Source organism: Mesocricetus auratus, unplaced genomic scaffold (assembly GCF_017639785.1).
Source record: "Mesocricetus auratus isolate SY011 unplaced genomic scaffold, BCM_Maur_2.0 Super-Scaffold_100014, whole genome shotgun sequence".
Lineage (NCBI taxonomy): Eukaryota > Metazoa > Chordata > Mammalia > Rodentia > Cricetidae > Mesocricetus > Mesocricetus auratus.
In genome coordinates, this window is record NW_024429197.1 from 33,830,440 (window position 1) to 33,851,382 (window position 20,943).

A 20,943-nucleotide genomic window follows, 5' to 3' on the forward strand; every position below is an offset into this window, starting at 1 on the left:
GAGCCAGTGTACAGGCCTGGTCTCGAACTATGTTGGAACACAAACCATGCTCCCTTGCCCTTCACCATGGAGACCTCAAGAACTCAGTAGGGGTGGGAGTTTCTCTCTACCTGCAAGCAAGCAAGCAGCTCTGAGGCACCATTGGGAGTCCTCAATCTGGTCACTGTCTTCCAGCTCACAGTGCCACATCCCATAGGTGGAGGGCTCAGTACCCAAGATTGTCTGCCTGAAGCTCCAGTCCCAACTCTCACCTTCCAGACCTCCTGATGGGCAAGTTATGTATGGTCCTGTTCTCACAACTATCTCCTTTGGTTTGATTAACTCGTCAAGTGACTCACAGAGACCCGAATAACACTTGCAGTCTTCTCTGGGCATGCTGCCCTCCATGAGTCTCCAATGTTCAGCAATCAGAAGGCCCTCAAGGCATGTCCTTTGGCTTATTTTAGAGGCCTTATCACATAGTAATAAGGGATGTCCTTCTGTATGCTGTGAATATGTTGCTTTTATTGGTTGATGGCTAAAGCTGCTTTGGGCTATGACAGGGCAGAATACAGCTAGGCAGGAAATACAAGTGGAGATACAGGGAGAAAAGAGCAGAGTGGAGGGAAGACTCCAACAGCCACCAAAGGAGTAAGATGCCAGAGCATTACCTGTGTAAAGCCACAGACCATGTGGCAAAGCATAGATAAGAAATATGGGTTAATTTGCAGGGCAGTGGTGGTGCACACCTTCAATCCCTGCACTTGGGAGGGAGAGGCAGGTGGATCTCTGTGAATTCGAGACCAGCCTAGTCTACAAGTGTTAGTTCCAGGACAGACTCCAAAGCCACAGAGAAACCCTGTCTCGAGAAAACAAAACAAAACAAAAAAATAAATATGGGTTAATTTAAATGTAAGAGTTTGTCAATAATAAGCCTGAGCCATTGTTCACAAAATTATAATTAATATTAAGCCTCTGAGTGATTATTTTATAGGTGGCTATGGGACAGAACAGCTTCCAGCTACAACACAGTGGTGACAGAAGTAGACAACCCTGTCCAGATGTGACTGGACACAAAGAACACCATCTTAGATTGAAAAGCAGAACAGGCTGGGCGTTGGTGGCGCACGCCTTTAATCCCAGCACTCGGGAGGCAGAGGCAGGCGGATCTCTGTGAGTTCGAGGCCAGCCTGGTCTACAAAGTGAGTTCCAGGACAGCCTCCAAAGCTACAGAGAAACCCTGTCTCGAAAAACCAAAAAAAAAAAAAAAAAAAAAAAAAGAAAGCAAAGCAGGTAAATCCAGATGGCTTTATCACTCTTCTGGGCCTCATGCAGCATTCCTCCTTTCAGAATATAGTATAAGATTAATCTATATTGAGGAGGGAAGGTTTTTATGGGCTAATGGCAGATTAGGTTGAAGTGCATACATGTCCTCATACATGTAAACACCAGACTTTCAGTGTTTTCCTCAATCAGTCTTCAGTAGTAAGTTACTTTATGGGTTTTTTTGTTTGTTTGTTTGGTTGGTTGGTTGGTTTTTGTTTGGTTTTTTTTGAGGCAGAGTCTCTTGCCCAAGCTGGGGCTTGCTGATTGGCTAGACTGGATGGCCAGAGAGCTCCAGGTATCCTGTCTCTGCAGGCCAGCACTGGGGCTGCAAACACTGCTGCACCTGGCTTTTTATGTCAACATTGGAGATTTGAACTCTGGTCCTCATCTAGTGTGTTCTGCTGCTGCGATTTAAAAACAACAACAACAACAACAAAAATCACAGCCGAAAGCAACTTGGGGAGGAAAGGTGTATCTCATCTTACATTTTGTAGCCCACCATCAGGGGAAGCCAAGTCAGAAACTCAAGTAGGCTAGGAACCTGGAGGCAGGACTGAAACACAGACCATGGAGTAGGAACCATGCTTACTGGCTTGTGCTCCATGGCTTACTCAGGTTCTTGCTGGGTTTCTTACACTTGCCCAGGGATAACACTGCCCCCACACAGTGAGCTACTCCCTACCCCCTGCCCCCACAGATCAATCATTAATCAAGATAATGCCCCTGCAGGCTAGCCTTACAGAGTAATCCGATGGAGGCAGTTTCTCAATTGAAGTTCCGGCTTCTTAGGTGACCCTACCTTGTGTCGAATTGATGGAAAACTAACACTGCTTTATACCAAAGGATCGAAGAATCGCTGTTGCGGAAGGGTGATGCAAGCAGAGAGCTTAGTGACAAGGAGCAAGGGCTGCGAGGCCACAGGAAAGAGCATTCCAAGTAGAGGAGCATTCCAAGCCCCCGAGGAAGGGAAGGTAGATCAAAGCAGGTTAAGGCTTCATCATCACTATTTTGGCAAACCAAGTCCAGGAGATATGCAGGGATTTGTCAGTTTCCCAGACAGGGAGTTGGGTTGGGGTTGATTTGGGTAAGAAAGTAGTTAGCGTGTGTATTAACATTTTCTGGTACGCATCAGAGCAGCGAGGCCCTATAGAAAAGCAATGACCTTACTGAACATGACCCCTAAACAAGCCCTCCCCCTTCACCACCTGCCTCAGCCATGTGACTCACCCATATCACGCGGATTCCCACCCACCATCTCCAGGTGTTGAGTCCTAATGTTTATCTCCAGCACAGATGTCTATTGTAACCATCGCCTGCCTGTTGATTCTGGAAGTCTGCCTCCAGCCCAGATATCTATACTAAGCTAGAGCATCTAATCACCCACTAGAACAAAAGCTCTACTCTGTTGTATATGTGACTGTGGGTCCAAGCTAGACATTTTGGGAGAACATTGTAGTTGTTCAGTAAATCAGTGAATTAAATTATACAACTGCATATGCAACTTTCATTTACTGGCCTTGTCTACCTTAATGCCCCAAGAATAACTCAAATTCATGTCCAAAGCAGAATTTAAGCCGTCTCTTTCTTCCAAACTGCTGTTACCCTGTGCTCCCTCCCACCAAAACTAGGGCACACTCTTGAAGACTGATCAGGTCAGAAGTGTGGGGACTGTGTTTACTTCTGGGTTCCCCCATATCCGTAAAGGAAGAAGTCTTTCCAGTTCTAATTCTTCCCATTTCTAGAATTCATATCTACTTTGTAGTCCTTCGTTGTGTTTGAAATCTCATCACCTTTTGTTTGGGCAGTAGTCATGTAATCTTCTCATTTATTTCTCTCCCTCTCATCTAAGACTCTTTCCGATCTATTTTGCACAGTGCTTCCCAGACTAATCATTTAAAAATTATGTCTAAACTGTCAAAGATATCGTCCTAGCTAGGGTTACTATTGCTGTGATAAAACACCATGACCAAAACAAGTTGGGGAGGAAAGGGTTTATTTGGCTTATGCTTCGAAAGGGTAGTCCATCGCTGAAGGAAGTCAAAACAGGAACTCAAGCTGGGCCAGGAACCTAGAGGCAGGAGCTGATCCAGAGGCCATGGAGGGAAATTGCTTATTGGCTTGCTCCCCATGGCTTTCTCAGCCTGCTTTTTTTATAGAACTCAAGACTACCAGCTCAGGGACCGCCTCACCCACAGTGGACTGACCCTACCCCATTGGTCACTAATTAAGAAATACCCTACAGCTGGATCTTATGGAGGCATTTTCTCAATTGAGGTTCCCTCTTCAGATGATTCAAGCTTGTGTCAAATTGACAAAACTAGCCAGCACAGTTATGGATTCATTCTCCAATACAGAGACTATAAAAATAACTTAAATAAAAAAATGAGGACAGCCTGCTCATCTACACAGTAAGTTTGAAGCCAGGTGGGCCTACTTGAGACACTGACTCAAAAATAAAAAACAAATCTAAAACAAACAAAAGTTTCTAAGGTTAACTGTTACATACTTTAATTTGTGGGTTTCATCTCATGTTTTTCCTATTACTTAGTAAGATAGACTTGGTAAAATAAAGCACACGTCTAGAAATTTGGTAAAATTTTACAAACTACTGTATCATTGAGAAATAAAGAACTTGACAAAAATTAAATTACTAATGCTCATTATGCAAAAGTCAGTACTATTTGAATTTGGGGGGTGGGTCAGGGTTCAATATTTCCTACTATTAATCTGCATAGCTCCCTCTTGCTCTTTTAAAATAAAATCAATTCATTGTGCTGTTCATTTCTTTTTTTTTTTCCTTTTTAAAATTTTGCCTGTGCTGGCCTCTAAGTATATAGTTAAGGCTTGCCTTAATCTCCCGATCATCTTGCCTCTATCTTCCAAGTCCTGGAATTATAGACGTGCGCTACCACGTGGAGATGGAGGCCTCTGTTCTGCCAAGTCTCACAGCTGTTTTAGCCACAAATAAACACAAAGGGGCTTATATTGATTATAAACTGTTTGGCCGATGGCTCAGGCTCCTTATTGACTAACTCTCTCTTAATTATTAACCCTTTTCTATGAATCTAAGTATCTCCACGTAGTCTTGGCTTACTGGAGAATGTCCAGAGGTCCTATCTTCCCAGTAGCTACATGGTGCGTGTCTCTCTCTCTCTCAAGACTGCTTCCCTACCTCCTCGTCCCAGCATCCCTAGTCTGAGAGCCCCACCTATACTTCCTGCCTAGCTACTGGTCAATCAGCATTTATTCACCAACCAATAAAATATACATATATTCACAGCATACAGAAGGACATGCCCCATCAACCATGTCCAAGCAAATCACTGTATTTAAAGTTTGAATCTTTTGTAGTTGAACTTTATCATGAATGCTGTTGTGTATTGTTAAAGAAAGCCGTATGTAATGGGGAGGAGAGATTGCCACAGTGTGTGGAGGTCAGAGGACAATTTTTGAGAGTTGGTTCTCATTTCTACTGCAGTGCTATGGGTTCCCGGTTAGCTGCGCCATGAACTTCTGGGCAATTCTTCTGCTTCTGTCCCTCATCTCACTATAAGATGCTGGGATCACAGAGGAGGATCGCTGCTTCTTGGATTGAATTTAGGTAGTCAGATTTGCACAGCAAGCACTTTTAAGGGTTGGGCCATCTTCCCAGTCCTTTCCCATATCTTTAAGAATTGAATACTTTAAAGTATATCAACTTTAAAATATATCAACTGGGCATAATCATAATTTATCTGATCATTTTCAATTACTTGCATGTAGTTTCATTATTATGAACAGACTTTGAAATTTAACGCAAGCATCCTTTATGTAAAATATATGTCTTCCATTTCAGTGTTTGTTGGGAATCAGGCTTGGCTTTAAAAATTGTGTCAATTATATCACAATGTTTATGCATAAGGCATGCCTTATCTGATCTGGCTGAAGAAATAAGTACAATTAATAAGTAGCTACCATGATGCGTGGCAGAATGGAGATTTAAGGAAAAAGATTTTTGTTTTGTTTTAACTCTAAGCCCACATTCTCTATCAGTATTATTTGCTTCCTATATAATCTTCTTGCCATTTGTATCCCTCCTCTCTGGGTTTTCTGAAACATCCCAGCCTGTGACATTCTCTTTGTCTACTGTTTCAACTGCAGTTCCCTGGCTGCTGGAGATATGTTTAATTCTCAGAGTACGAGAGATATTTGCCTACTGACTGGATTGTGAATGTCAAAGCGTTTTCACAATTCTGACCTCAGTTTTCCCTTGTTTCTTCTACTGTCACTGGGGCTGACTTCACGAGCCAGTGTCCTTGGGGACTGCCACTCATTTCCTCTGATGTCTTGATTCATGCTGGGGTCTCTCAGCCGAGGTGACATCATGGTCCTAAAACTCATCTGCCAGTAACAGGCCCTAGACAGCGTCCCCTGAAGCAAGTAGGAAGAGAACAAGACCGAGAGTGCCAGGAGGAAGCTTCTGCTTGCCCACATGTGCTAGACAATGAGTGGATTGGCATCTCAGGCACAGGACTGAAGCTTCGTGGGATGGAAAGAGGTCTCTGTGAATGCTAGGAACCAACCTCGCAGAAGGACAAAGAAAATGAAACATGACACTTGGCATGCAAACCATATATCTATGGGAACCACTGCCCACTGAGGTCGTCCTTGTACTGGAGACTCATTCACCTCCTCCCAACACTTTGAACCCACAAGAAGCTTGCCATTTACTGTTTTAATACAGTGGAGTCTATCATCCATAACAAGCACCTTCCTAGCAAGAAGTTCTTGACCGAGAGCTGTCTGGACCACATGTTCCACAATTTGGTCACCAAAGCACTAGTTGTTTATCTTTTCTTTCTCCTGTCTCATCTCACTGCAGACATGGCAGCATCTTTACAAATGTCACCATGCAGGACAAGTAGAGTGAGCATGCACATCTCCAGCCACACATTCAATCATGTATGTGAAGATAAATATGTATGTATGTTGACGCATACACATTCACACATCAACCAGAGGAGGAATACCCTCGTTCTCCATTTAATCGTTGTTCATCAAATAAAAACTGTGCTCTATCCTAAGAAAAAGAATTGGCATCACTCTCTAGGATGGGTATCACCAACAGATGAGATGATAGATAGGTAAGTAGTCAACTAGAGAAAAAGAGGCAGCAAAGCCACCTAACCCCCCTCTCCTCCAGACAGGTGGCTCTCAGCACCTGTGTGGAGGAAAAGAATGGAGAAGAGAAGGCAAAGCCATGCAGTTGAAGGTTAGCCAGCATGCAGGCCAGCCACATGAGGACAAGCTGCCACATGGCACGGAGGGGGCCTTAGAGGAAGAGTAAGGAAGCCCAATGTATGAGAAAAATCATACTTCAGTTCCACCAGCACCTGAAAGAAAGACATAGAAGACAAGACGAGGAAGGAGAAGAGAGGAGGAAGAGGAGGAGAAGGAGAAGAGGAAGAGGAGGAGGAACAGGAGGAGGAGAGACATGCATCTCTGAGTCAGGACTCAGAAATTCAGACAGCAAACTGAGCCTCAGGACAGCTTGTTGGGATGATGCTACAGAGCTTGAATCTGGGAAGGAACAGTCTGGTATCCTATTCAAGGGGTATCATTCCACCCATCTCTTTGGCAAGGCTTCAGGTGAGCCTGCCTTCCTAGGGGTGGTCTCTTAACCAGGTGATTGACCAGCCTGACTGGATCAACTCTTTTCTGTTTTGAGTAGCTTGGAGTGCTAGTTCTCCACTCAGGAGAGAAATTCAACCTTGGCCAGAAGGAACTAATTTTTTCTAATGGGTTTGTGTTGCTGCAGGGTCATACTGATGTGTTTATCTAGGACCTAGGAAGTAATTAGTAAATACTTAGTCAATGAATAACTGAAATTGTTTGAGTCTGAATCCCAAGGTTATCCCACGTTAGAGGTGTCCACTAAGAAAAGATTGTTTACTGAGCCTGTTTCACCCCATTTTGGAATAACATATCTTCAGCATTTTAAACTTTTCTGACTCTGAAACCTGTTTAATTGGTGGTTACTAATGGTCACACGGCTTCGGTATCTGGCTGCTGGTTAACTGGTTCAAGGGGGACTAGGTTGCCCCAACAGGAAGGCAGGATGCAATCAGGGTGAGGCATGCTTTTGACCCAGAGATCTCAGATTTGTTACAGAGAGTTCCTTGTGTAATTCTGGCTCATAAAGCTTTTGAGGCTACGGATGTCTGAACCAGCATGCACTGAAGTCAGCCTCATGGAGACACAGTGGGGGACCCACACACCTCAGCAGAATCCAAAGGTTTATGGGACAAATACAGATGAGTCCCCTGGGGATTTTACCTATAGGAAGTGTCCTGTTCCATAGGTTAAGGTTGAGGAGGGTGCATTACTTCAATGTTTCTAGCACGTTCCTCAGGAATGCAGAGATACTGCTGCTCTGTGGACACACTTTGAAAATCAGGGTCAAATCCCTGAAATGGGGCTATTTCTTGAGGATGGTCTAGCACTTTTGAAGAAGAGATGAAAGATGGATCATCTCAGGTGTTTTAGATTCTAGAAGCACCAGCCCCTCCCCTCCTGACAGCAGCAAGTCCTCTCATCTCTCTGAACCTTTGTTCTTCTGACGGTACAAGGCTGCAAAAATGTCAAAATGTTGCTGGCAGGTGGGGGCGGCGGCAAGGGGGGGGCATGGGGTGGCCTGAGGGCAGCAAATGGCAAGCTGATCTCAAAGAGGCAAAGCAAGCTAGGAACTGCATGGTGTGTGTGTGTGTGTGTGTGTGTGTGTGTGTGTGTGTGTGTGTGTACATACCAGGAATTGAACTCAAGGCTTTATTATGCTAGACAAGTACTGTACCCCTGAGCCATCCTTGGCCCTCTCTCCCCCTTTAATATAAATGTCTCTACTGTTATACTACACACGTTCCCCTCATGGAGTACATCACTTGAGTTTTATCGGGTCAGATGGTTCAGGTTCCTAGAATCTGAAGGCTGCGCTACAAAGCATGGGGATTTTAGTAGCGGATGGAATTAAGTTCTCTAGAGAATCAGATGACTTTAGCACTATCTGAGGGTTTGGGCAATTACCAGGTCACTACGTATGAACAGAAGAGACCAAGGAGAAGGCGAAGTGAGAAGGAGGATGAGGCCCATAGCCAAGGAACACAGGTGGCCTCAAGAGGCTACAAAAGGCAGGAGCTCCTCTAAAGCCCAGGAAGGTAACAGGTTTGTGTTGTTTCAACTCACCAAGCTGTAGTAATTTGTAATTATTTTTACAGCAGCAAAAATAAACTACTGTAAGGCCTGTCCTGCAACATACTGACAGGCTCTCAGACAAGTTACATCATCTGCATTCCACAGGACCCCTCCTTTCTCAAGCTAAGAACTGCTTTGGGCTGTAAAGGGACAACCAGGTGGAAATGGCTGCCACACAGGTGCACAACACAAGAGTTTCCAGCTTCCCTTTTCCTTCTAGGTGGTGGTGGGGTGTGACACAAGGCAGGAGAGCAGGAACCCAGTGCTTTGTCAATAGAGCACCCTCTCCCTTTGATATAGGCTGTGGGAAAGACTCTCCCTTAAGCTCCCCAAGCCCACATTATCTAGGGAAGTCTCCATATCTATCTTTGGGGGACCCACAGCTCCCACCTCCCTCAAGAAAACCCTTGAGAGCACAAAAGGCCCTTTAAGAGGCTGTAGAAGGGAGCCAGCCCCCAGCCTCCCTCTGCAAACAGGCCTCAGAGATGAAAGAGCAGCTTCTTCATCCTGCCTCTGCAGTGGCCATGATTGTTTCCTACCAAGACATTCAGGGGCTGGTGCCCCATTGAGGCAAGCCCACTCAGAGAGGCCTGCCCGCCATACCTCTTCCTCCCTCCCACAGACCCCAAACAGACACCCCTCAAACAGTCCAGGCAGCAGTGCCTTGGTTAGTCATGTTATGAGCTTTTATTTAAAAAGCACATTTAATACACGTTTAGTTTCTCAGATACACGTTTTCACTTTGTATGCCACAAGAAAATCTTTGAATATTATTCTCTTTACAAAACGGAACCTTACAAAAATACTGACAATTTAATGTTTTTATACAGTTTTTCTCTAGTTGCAGTTATTTCTCTCCTTGTAAAACAATGGCTACCACAGAACTATGACATTTTTAGTTGAGATTTAAAAACAAAAAACAAAACAAAGAAAAAAACCAAACAAAACTCAACGCTCCTTTAAGCAGCTAAAGTAAATAACACAGGTCGAGACAGTTTATATTCATAGTGGATATAGCTAAAATTGTTTCAGAAATAATATCTTACATAGTTAACTTTTAATGCTTTATACATTATTTATATAATATTTATATATAAAATCATAGCTTGCTATATGTTGAAATGAAAGGACGGAGTCTGGGGAAGGGTGTGCATGTGGTTGACCCATATGGTTACGTGTAGCCCTTTGAAAGATTTGAAAAGCACTTTTTTCTTCCTTCTTCCTTTCCTTAGAGGTTCAGTAGACGGGCCTCTGTCTACTGTCGAGAATGGGACCTTGCTTGGAAGGACACTTGTGGACAGAGGAGGATGAGGAAAAATTCTATGCAAATTTAACCCATGTGTTCTGCCCAGCAGAACCCACCAAAGGACTGTCCCAGGGATCAACCCTGAGTCCATAGTGCTTAACACAGCAAGATAAACTCCTGCAAAGACCCTCTGGGCTCCCTTATCATGAAGGGTGGCCTTTCCGGGCAAGAGACTGTGTGCTACTCTGGCTCTCTTCGATCTCAAGGAGCCAGAAAGTTGGTTCATATTTTCATTCTGCCCCCTCCCTCCCTTCCGGGCTCTTTAGATCAGCCAAAGGCTGACCATGCCTGTGCTCATCCTTGGCCCTCACGTGAAATCCCGGTAGACACCCAGCAAGGATCTCAAGGGGGACAGCAGTAACCGAAGTCTAACACATGTGCAAGTGCCCGGTGATTGATCCTGCAATGGCAGTTCCGCGTCAGTGTGTGGAGTCAGAAGAAGACACCTTCCCTGTCTTCTGAAATTGTGCTATTTGTGAAGCTCACTCTTCCACAGAGGGTCTCCCAATCTCTAAAAGTGACGACTGTGGTTGTCAGCATGGGGATGGGAGAGAGGGCAGAGGCCTCAGGGCCTGCCTGGGATTTGGATTCAGGATCTGATTGCTCTGAGCAAACGCGCCCAATCCTGGTATTTCGAAACGCAAAACTTCCTTGAACAATAGTCACAGTATAGTGGGGCAGGCAGAGGGGCTGATTCGGTGCGGGTTCGAGCCTTGTGTGCTACGGAGGAGCTCAAGCTGTTCTCACTGATTTCTCAGGTCACAAAAGGAGGCCACAGCCTCTCATCAATTATTCTAGTGTTTTTCTCCTGGCAAAGCCTGTGCTCACTACACCATGAACACTTAGCCAGCCGCACAGCCAAGACTCCGGTTCTGTTGTCTCCACACAGGCAAACGACCTATTTTGGAAGGCCACACGGTAAGACTTTTTTTTTCCCTCTCTCTCTCTTTAAATGTTTTCAAAATCCATTGGGCAAAAAGCTTTTCCCTACATTCTACTGTCTGATGAGATTGGAGAGCAGCAGGAACATGCTGTCAGCAGTCACTTCAGAGCAAACGCTCTGCAGCCGCAGTACCTACACCATGTTGTGATGGTTGTTCCTGTCGATAATGTCCACAGGTGACAGGATCTCCTTCCTGATCGCAGGGGCAGGCAGCGAGAGGGTCGTCTTGGTCTTGAAGAGATCTGACACGAAGAACACCTAGGGCACAGATCAGAGATCCAAATCAGTAAATGCCTAGTGTGACATGGGAACAGGCCAAAGGGAGGTTCGAGAAGCAGACAGTTGGAAAAGAGGACCCAAATCACAGCTCTTTAATCAGGGGAGGGAGCAATTAATGCCTTTAACTCTCTAAATGGGAGGCACAGGTCCTGTCTGCCAGCTATCACTATGCAGACAGGAAACTGAGGCAATGCCTATCTTGGACTGTGAAAGAATAAAGCCTACTTTTACGGACTTCTTGTCAGTGCTCTCAAGCTGGAACTTAACATTTCCCATTTCTCAAGGCAAATGTGTTATGAAAGATGAGTTCCCAACAAGGGAAGTGATCATAATTGCTCAGTTATTAATCCACACTGCTTTCCTTTTTGTCTTACAAAGGAATCCAGAGTGGGACCAAAAGAGATCAGCCAACACAAACTCTGACCAGCAGGTGCTGTAATATGGAAATAGTGGTGACCACATTTTCCTGAAAAAACCCAGGATATCAACCATTAAAGGGGGAGGAGCCAAGAAGCCTAGGTCTTGACACAGAGTCGGCAACTCACTGGGAAGAAAGATCAGTGGACAAACCTCCTTCTCTCATTCCCAGCATTCTTCCTCCTCCCCAGCATGTGACCTTCCTGAATCTTTCTCATAATGATTGGGAAACATTTACAAAACACCCACTTGCAAGCCGGCTCAGACGCGGTTGCTGTCGGATGAAAGAGTCAAGAACCCGATGAGCAAAAAAAAAAAAAAGAACCCGATGAGCTGCTAGAGTAAGAAAAGTTGCTGCCCAGGGAGCAAAACTAAACACACAGAATCAGCCTGAGATATTCAGCAACAGGAGTTTGTATTAAACAATCCAATTGTAAGTGGGGGCTGTCAGTGACCTAATTTAATAGGAAGTACATAACTGAGTTCACACTGGGAATGAAATACATAAAGATCCTGGCTGGAGACATGGCTCACTGATGATACACATAGGCACACAGATACACATAGGCACACAGACACACACACACAGATACACATAGGCACACAGACACACACACACACAGGCACACAGACACACACACACAGATACACATAGGCACACAGACACACACACACACAGGCACACAGACACACACACACATAGGCACACAGACACACACACACAGGCAGACAGACACACACACACACACACACACACACACACACACGCACACAGGCACACACATATACAAGTTTCTGTGTCCCTCAGCTTTTAGAGCTGAAGCTGTTTTGTACTGCCTGCATAGCACTGTGCCTTCATTGTGATCACTTTGTATGAAAACGAAGTTCTTTTTTTTTTTTTTTTTTGGTTTTTTTCGAGACAGGGTTTCTCTGTGGCTTTGGAAGCTGTCCTGAAACTAGTTCTTGTAGACCAGGCTGGTCTGGAACTCACAGAGATCCACCTGCCTCTGCCTCCCGAGTGCTGGGATTAAAGGCGTGCACCACCAACACCCGGCTAAAAATGAAGCTCTTAATTAGAATTCTCTGAACAGTCTCTAGCACCCAGGCCCTGGCTACAACCAGGCCTTGGACTGTTTGCTGAACTGATTTCCATAGTGTTCATTCTGCAGCAGCATAGAAATCACCAAAGAGTTGTAAAAATCCCAAGAGGCAGGTGCTGCTTGAAGAGAGAATAAAGTAGGTACGAGATAAATGTGTAAGAGCCTGCTGGTCACCGCCCACGTCCTTTGTGCCATTTAATTTTGCACAACCCAGTCATTTCTATTGTTGGTTATTATGAAAAGGGGGGAGTGGGGGAACCAGACTGTTTCTATGCTACTAAAGAAAATGAAGTATTAGGCCAGGAATGTAAACCTCTTAATAAACTTACAGCTTGAATGTTATTGAACGAGCCAAGGAAAAAGCTAAACCTTTACCCCTTTCCTTTTCCAAGTGTTGTCTTCTAGACAGCGTCAAGCTGGGATGTGTGGGGTGGGTGTTAAGAACCACCTGTTTCCCGCCTGCTGGGGGCCTGGGGCTCCGCTACTGGGGATCCTTACAACGTGGGAAGGAGACTGTAAGTGCCCCTAGTAGATGCTAACCAACACACTCGACTAAAGGTCAGTCTGCTCAATGCTTGAGCTTCTCATCCCCTGCTTACCAAGCCCTCCCTACTCTTCTCCACATCTCACACTTGCACTAGAACGATGTTATCACACGGCAGGTGCAGAAACAGCAGCTAATTCTCTACCCCAAAATTAGGCTCCTTTCATCTTAGCTTTGCAGCCCAGGGAGACAACAATGTCCCTGGCTCTCACCTCCACTAACTTAGCTTCACCACGAGGTGAGATTATTCTCAAAGCCCTGACCGGAAGACCTTCATCATGACTCTTTCCACCCATCACGGGCAAATACAGAAAGGAACAGCTCTCCATTCCCCACAAACACTCGCTTCTCCATTCCCCACAAACACTCATCTCCCGGTTTCATTTGATGGGCTCATGTCCTCTACCCATGAGTATTTCTGTTTCCTGAATGGTCTCGAGATGTGTCTTCCCTTGATGCTGTGGACTGGATGGAGCATGGTTACTGGACCCAGGCTAAACCACCTGTTCCGTGTCTGCAAAGATGTGCTTCGCTCCTTGCATTACCTACAGCACCTAATTTATCTGTGTATATATCAGGCACTCAATATGTGCTGGCTGTTGAACTTAACAAATGCTCTCTACTTTCTGGGAAAGAAGCACTGTGGCTTTGGACCACAGGTGCACATAAGTGAACCCCGTGGGAGGTGGGGGCGGGGGCACACGCTCAAATGCCACATGTACACAGCCAAGTGATGGGGGAAAAACTTGAGCCAGACCCAGTAGCATCCTGCCTACAGCTGCACTTTGCCTTTGGCGTGGCTTGAGGTTACCCAGACACTACTTGGGAACCAGGAAACATGATCTTGTCAAGACTCACACAGGGTTCAGTCTTCCTGATACTTGAACAGGAGAAGCATTAGATGTGAAATGGCCTTGGCTTGGAGACATCCCATTCCCTACAGGAGATGCTCCCTACCCAGAAAGGGAAGCCAAAGGCCCAGCTTGGGAAAGCTCTGCCCAGATTCAGAGCTGTGGCTGAACCACAAGAAACACCCACTTCCAACCCACAGCCCTGTTCCATAGCTCTCCTTTGCTGTCTGAAAGAATGAGTGAGAAATAAAATCTCAAGCCAGTGAGATCCCTCCAATAGCCAGCTCCCATCACTCCCCAGATCACTTGCCTTCAATTTCATTCTGATTCTTGGAATCTTATAAACTACCAATTTTGAGAGTACAAAATGAACACCATCAATAAACACCTATTAAGCCCCTAGTGTGTGGTAAGCCCCAGAACATAGAAGGCAATGTATATAAGACACAGTTCTTTGTTCTGCAGGATCTCAGAAGCAGTGCAGGAGAGAGCCAGGTAAAAAGCCAACCATAATACTGTGGTTAGAAAAACTGTATTATACTTTATCTACTTTGTGTTCATGTGTGTGAACATGTGCATACCACAGCATACATGTTGAGGCCAGTGGACAACACAGCTTGCAGCAGTTGGTCGTCTCCTTCTACTGTGTGGGTCCTGGGTACCAAAACTCAACCTGTTGGCTAGGTGGCAGGTGCCTTTATGAGCTAGGGATCTCACAGGCTCCAATCATGCTAGCCCCAAGGACAGATACTTGAGTTTGGCTTTGAAGACTCAGGGGGAGTTGACCAAGTGGTGAGTGGCAGTAACGTTGTTACAGGCAGAGATCACAGCCTGCAAAGACTCAGCAGTGAAAGAAACCACAGCATGTTCAGGAATCGAAGGAAGTTTAGTAGGGCTACGACAGAGAGATCGGTGATGCTGGAGAGAAGAGGGCTCCACCATTTGGGCATATTGAGAAATCTTTCAATCCAGAAATCATTGGAAGGATGAGCATTTAAACCAGAGAAGGAGCCAGAAGGCACAGCATGACTGAAGGTGGCATCGCAGTGTGTGGAGGAGAGGGAGATAGATTCTGGGATGCCGAAGAGGGGACTTCAGCTGACAGAGATGGGGGAGGGGGCTGAGGGGGAAGTAGTAGTTTTCTTCTTGCTGTTTTCCATTCCATAAACCTCAACACTGGTTACAACAAAAGCTCTTAAAATCAGGGTGATTCTGTCCGACTTCTTTCTTCAGCCTTCTAACACTTGGTTCCCTGAGGGATTGTCCTGGGGAAGTGATTGTGACCAACTGCTGAGTTTGAATGTTTGGTCATTCTGTGATCGGATGCAAGGGCGGAAGACGATCCCGCTTTACCCAAACACTCTGGACAATGTCACTCTTCCTCCAGCAGCAAGACTACACACAAACATGGTAGCTCTAGGAACCCCTCCCCCCACACATGATGAAGAGATAAGAAGCCCACAGTGAGAGGCTCCTGAAAGGCCTGCTTACTCTACTGCTTGCTCTCTGACTCCCCATCCAAACAGAGCGGCTGGTAAAATGCTTCCCTCTCTAAAGTAGACAGACTTATTTTCCAAATCCAAGTCTTGCCATTACTAGGGACACAATATACCTACCTTAGGGGTTACAGAGTACACATGTGGGATAGTGCCTGATGCCCAGAGAGAAACCAGTAAGTGGCAGCCATCATCACTGGCTGGTGTATTCAGTGCCTAGTTATATAAAAATTACTTAGCACAGTGACAAATGTCTGTAACCCCAACACTCAGAAGTCAGAGGCAGGAGGATTACATTTAAAGCCAGCTTCTGGTAGGTATATAATGTAACAATGATGTGTGTGCGCATACACACACACACACACACACACACACACACGAGAGAAAGAGACAAGAGACAGAGACAGAGACAGAAGAGACAGAGAGCACACATGTGAGGCAGATGCTAGGTTACAGTATCTGAGTGAATGGAACTTTTCCATATGACAGATAGGATCTACTTGCAAAGGCCTACAATTTCCAGGACTATTTTGAGGAGTGAGTCAGCATACTGGCAAAAGGTTGTTTTTGATGTCTCAACACGAATGTTCACCTGCTGTGGAGATGCCAGTCACCCCTAGGGCACACAGCCCCATCCTGCTGGGATGTTGCTCAGCACGAGACCACTGAGACCCATGCAGCCCAGAAACCGGATGTCAGCCAGCAGCCTGGCTTCTGCCTGCGCTGCAGTGGGTGGCTGAGTCAGCAGACTTTGCCGAGGCATTTGGCTCGGAGCTCATCATGACAGCGAACTTGCAAAGTTCAGGAATCCTTGAGGGTTTCAACTCCTGAGAATATGGAAGTGAGCCCCTTGAAATAGAAATATAGAAATCACCACACACACACACACACACACACACACACACACACACAGAGTTTTAGAAGCCCCCACCAAATCTCTGTACCAGCATGGGACAGATAACATAAAAGCAAGAGAATTTTAGGATCCCAGATGTAGATGAAAACAAGATCTGTCTGTCTGTCTAGTCTGGTATTTCGCCAAATGCAGTCCTTATACCACCTGTTTCGGAATCACCTGGAAGCTTCTCAAGGGAGCAGATGCCTGAGCATCTGGGTGTGGCCTGGAATGTGCACTTTAGCAAACACTGTGGAAATCTGTGATCTAGACTAAAGCTAAGAGAAAAGCGGTGGACAGTGCAGGAAGGGAATGGAGGGGTCCAAACCCTCCACCCGCCATCACACTACCCCACTGGCGCCTCAGCTTGCAACCCTAGCCTCCATCTGCACTGGGAACCACCACATCGTCTCCTGCCTGAGCTGCCCTCACCTTCCATTTGTTTCTCATACCGCACTGTTAATAACCTTCCATTTTGCTGTTACAACACAGGCTTTGATGTGCGATCTTTTAAATGCTGCATCATGCTTCTCCTTCTAGACCGCAAGCTACTCCAGGGCAAGGATTATGCTGAGTCATCAGAGCCCAGAAGTTGCAGCCCTCGATGGAAGCTCCAGGGTAAGTCCAGACACCACGGCGGCCTCTCTTCTTACACTTTCCGAAGTAGGCCTCGGCCTGGAGATTTGCTTTCATGTTTCTAGTATACCATATAGAACCATCTCTCAGATTAAGCAGAGAACTTTCTTTGGAGATGAAAGCCCTGGGAACTGACTCACCCTCATGGCTTAGTACAGTAAGCACTGTCTAAGGAAAAAATTTCACTGGCAGCTTAGGCTTTTGACTACAGGGGAGTTACTCAATTGTAGTCATTGCCTTTTAACCTCAATAAAAGGCTTTCAGTGGCTGCTGGCACCGCTACCCTGGTGCATCTGAGAGGGAGTGTGGTGGGGGAGGGACAGTGTCATGCTGTGTGACACACAGCTGGGCTATTGCCACCATGTTTCTCTTGCTGCACCAGTGACCAAGGCTATGTCACACTCCTGTGCAGCTCAGAATTGGATGAAGATCTTCTCTGATCACCTACTTGCCTTGTGTTTGTGTACTACTGTTACTTTAAAAAAAAAAACTGAAAAATACCAGGACTGGAGGGATGGCTTGGCAGTTAAGAGCACGTGCTGTTTTACCGAGGACCTGGGTGCAGTGCTCAGCACCCAGATGGCAGCTCACAAATGACCTCCAGTTCCAGGGAATCTGACACCTTCTTCTGGCCTCTAAGGGCACCAGGCACCCATGCAGCACACATACATACCTTCAGGCAAAATATTCACACACAGAAACTAAAATTTAAAAATTAAGAAAAAAACCAGAGCATTTGCTATTCTTGCAAAGGTTCTTGGCATCCACACCGGGCAGGTCTCAACTGTAACTGTCCAGCTCCTGGGGATCCAACAGCTCTCTGCCACCCAATGCATACCCCCCCACCCATCACATTCTCACTAAAAGTAGTAAAAATAAATCTCTAAAAGAATAAATCTAGCCGGGTGGTGGTAGCGCACGCCTTTAATCCCAGCACTCGGGAGGCAGAGGCAGGCGGATCTCTGTGAGTTCGAGGCCGGGCTGGACCGGCAGCCTCCAAAACAATACAGAGAAACCCTGTCTCGTAAAAACCAAAAAAAAAAAAAAAAAAAAAAAAAAAAAGAATAAATCTAAAAGCCAAACTGCCTTCCCAGCCGTGAATGGAATAAGAAATGGAAAGACATCTGGTGGTTGTGATGGAGTGTTCAGAACCTAGTCAAGTTACTATGTGTATGGACCAAGAACATGAAGGGAATTAGTTCTACAAAAGGAATTAAGAAGGTTTGGAGAGCTGGGACCCCTCTAAAGGAGAACAGGGCTCAGCTTTGCTGAGAAGCCTCCCAGAAAGGTCACTTAGATTATCATGAAGCCAGAGTCTGTAAGGACTGACCCAGAAGGCTACTGATGAACAGGGGATGCTGGATCTAACAGGAGCTGGGGCCCAGGAACCAGGCACCACTGGGTAACAGATCCGACAAAGGCAGGGGCCATTCTTTCCAGATGACCCCTGAAGCAGACGTGATGATCACCAAGCTCAGCAGACCCACCATCCCACAAGTTTCCCTGGTCTGCATCTCCAGGGTCAGAAGCCACACTGTTAGCATCCAGGCACATCTGGCCCTGCCCCTTGGGCACCTGGGAGAGCGCTGCATGACAAGCACTACCCTGGCTCTGTGTGCAGGTGCAAAAGGTCCCTTTAAGAGACAAGCTCCATCCTCTCTCTCCTCTCCCCTCCCTCCCTCCCTTCCTCTCTCTCCTCTCCCCTCCCTCCCTCCCTCCCTTCCTCTCTCTCCTCTCCCCTCTCTGCCTCCCTCCCTCCCTCCCTCTCTCCCTCCCTCCTTCCCTTCCTCCCAGCCTTCCTCTGTTTCTCTCCCTCCTCCCCTCTCTCCTGTTGTTCCTCTGAAGAGGCAGGTAGGTCTTTGCCCCCCCTCCCCATCTCACCCTTCTCCCAATAAAACACCCCATGTAATCTCTGCATGGTGTGTTTGTCCCTCACCCACTGTGGGGCTCCCCAACAGGGTCCCTTTCCATGAGATGTCATAGCACACGCTGGGTTGTCTCACTCATGTCCTTGTCTCCGCATCCTTCCCTGATATGTCTTACAGGAAGTGCCCACTCATCTTTCAGAGGTCGCCTCCTCCAGGCGCTCTTCCTAGTCCTCACACACCCTCAGATGTCTATTGTCCCTAATCTTTGGTTGACCCACAGTGCTGGGTACCACACCGGCACCTGGGCCTGCTCATTTCTAAGTCTGTTCCCACCACATCACTGTCAAGCCATTAGCAAGGCACAAGAACAGTTAGTGGGTCACCACTAGCATTTTAAAAGATAAAACAGAAAATGCTAAACATGACCTGCCAACAGGCCAACCAGCAAGTGACGGGGCACAGCAGCTCTGGGTTTCTACAAAGGAAGGAGATTCTTGATGCACTCTGCAAACTCTGAAGCACTGTAAACACACTGCTATCATCTCCTGAAGGCTCAAATTGCCGTGTGCCTTGGCTCCCTTTCTCAGGCACATCCACACCCCTGCCCACCTGACAGTGGGGGGCTAGGGAGCAAGGTCGCCTTTGGACACTACTGTCCGACTTTTGCAGGGCATGCGACAGGGATGCGGGTGTCATTTCTTTCCTTCCTTTGGACTCAGGCAACACCGGAACACATCCAGAGGGAGCAGGTGGGCATCTCCTACTACAGGAGGAAGAAGACTTAGAAATTCCCCAGGGGAGAAAGCATGCTTGGTACTGTTGGTATAGGCCCTAAAACAAAACAAGAGACCTGGGATCCGTTCTGACTCTGTGTGGACTTGGGCGTGTGTGGGGCTCTCTGCACCCAGCTTCCTCTCACAAGGCTACCATGGCTGAACTCTTACTCTTCCTCACACGAGCATTCTTGCCCCTTGCTCTTCCCAAGGTCACTGCTCTGGGGCAGAGACAAAGAATGCCCCCCCCCCCCGCCCTTCCCTGCATCCTGGAGGAAGATAGCAGGCACAAAAGAGCAATTGCTGGTAGGGGCCACACCCCCAGGAAGAGAAAACCAGGAAAGACTGCTGTGTGTTTATAAAACTTGGGAGCAGCTGCTTCCTCTACTGAACCCACAGCCATGGAGGCCTGCCCTCCTCTGACCCCTCCCAGTACCCCCCTAATTTACCATCTGTTAGAGGGTCAGTAAGGAGGTGACCAGATATGCAACTTGTCACTAGACAGGAAATGAACTGATGTCAGCCCCTCTGTCCCACTGCCTGGTTGTTGAATCTAGGTACAGGGTTTGAACCTTTGGTCGGAAGAGCTGCAGAGGTGTGCAGGCAGGAAGAGCAGGGGTCAGTGTAGCAGCATTTGGCTGTTTGTCTGTCTGTCCTGTGCACCTATAGGTCTAGTCCCTGCAAAGGAAAGATAATGCAGGTCTGTTTGTCAGGCAATGTCTCCTCTTCTGTGGCCTTCTGCCTTGTTCCTCTGTCCCCATCCGGCAAAGGTGTGCCTTGGTGAGCTGCCCTGACTGACTGAGCTCTAGCATCTGGGCTGAGTCCAATGCCCTGTGAAGGCTCTGTGTCATTAGGTTCCATAGTCTTTCTTTTCTGGAAGGCAACTAAATTCACTCTCCTTGGGCCTGTTGCTTTTGTCTAGACACGTCTGCTTGCTGTGACAAAACCAGCCTCCAAAGACTTGAACGAAAGTGCTGACTGTCAAGACTGCTGTCCGAGGCTCTGCAGGGACTGAACTGACTAGGGTGACAAACTAAACCACTGGGAAGCTTAAGGGTGATCACCAAATTTAGGGCATGGTCAGGGACATTGCTTCCTCTGAAAGAGCATACCCAGTTTATTACACAGACACTGTCCCTCAAAGCTTAACTCACGGATAAAGAAACTAGGCTTAGAGGGGAAATCCCACCTAAGGTCACAGCTCATTTATCATTCATGATTCCCAATGCCGATCAAACAACCGGTGTATGTCAGCTACCACACCAGACACCCAGAACAACCACAAGATTAAGCCGTGAATTCT

General features: G+C 46.7%; 1 protein-coding gene across 1 annotated transcript in view; it reads right to left on the minus strand.

Moving 5' to 3' along the window:
• Positions 1-9,200: 9,200 nt before the first annotated feature.
• The window catches only part of Plpp3 (phospholipid phosphatase 3), a 75,798-nt gene continuing 64,055 nt past the window's right edge, over positions 9,201-20,943 (minus strand). Inside the window, exon 6 of the mRNA XM_005072183.4 lies at positions 9,201-11,039. Coding sequence (XP_005072240.1) covers positions 10,914-11,039 — 126 coding nt within the window. The 3' untranslated portion in view covers positions 9,201-10,913. The remainder of the gene's footprint in view (positions 11,040-20,943) is intronic.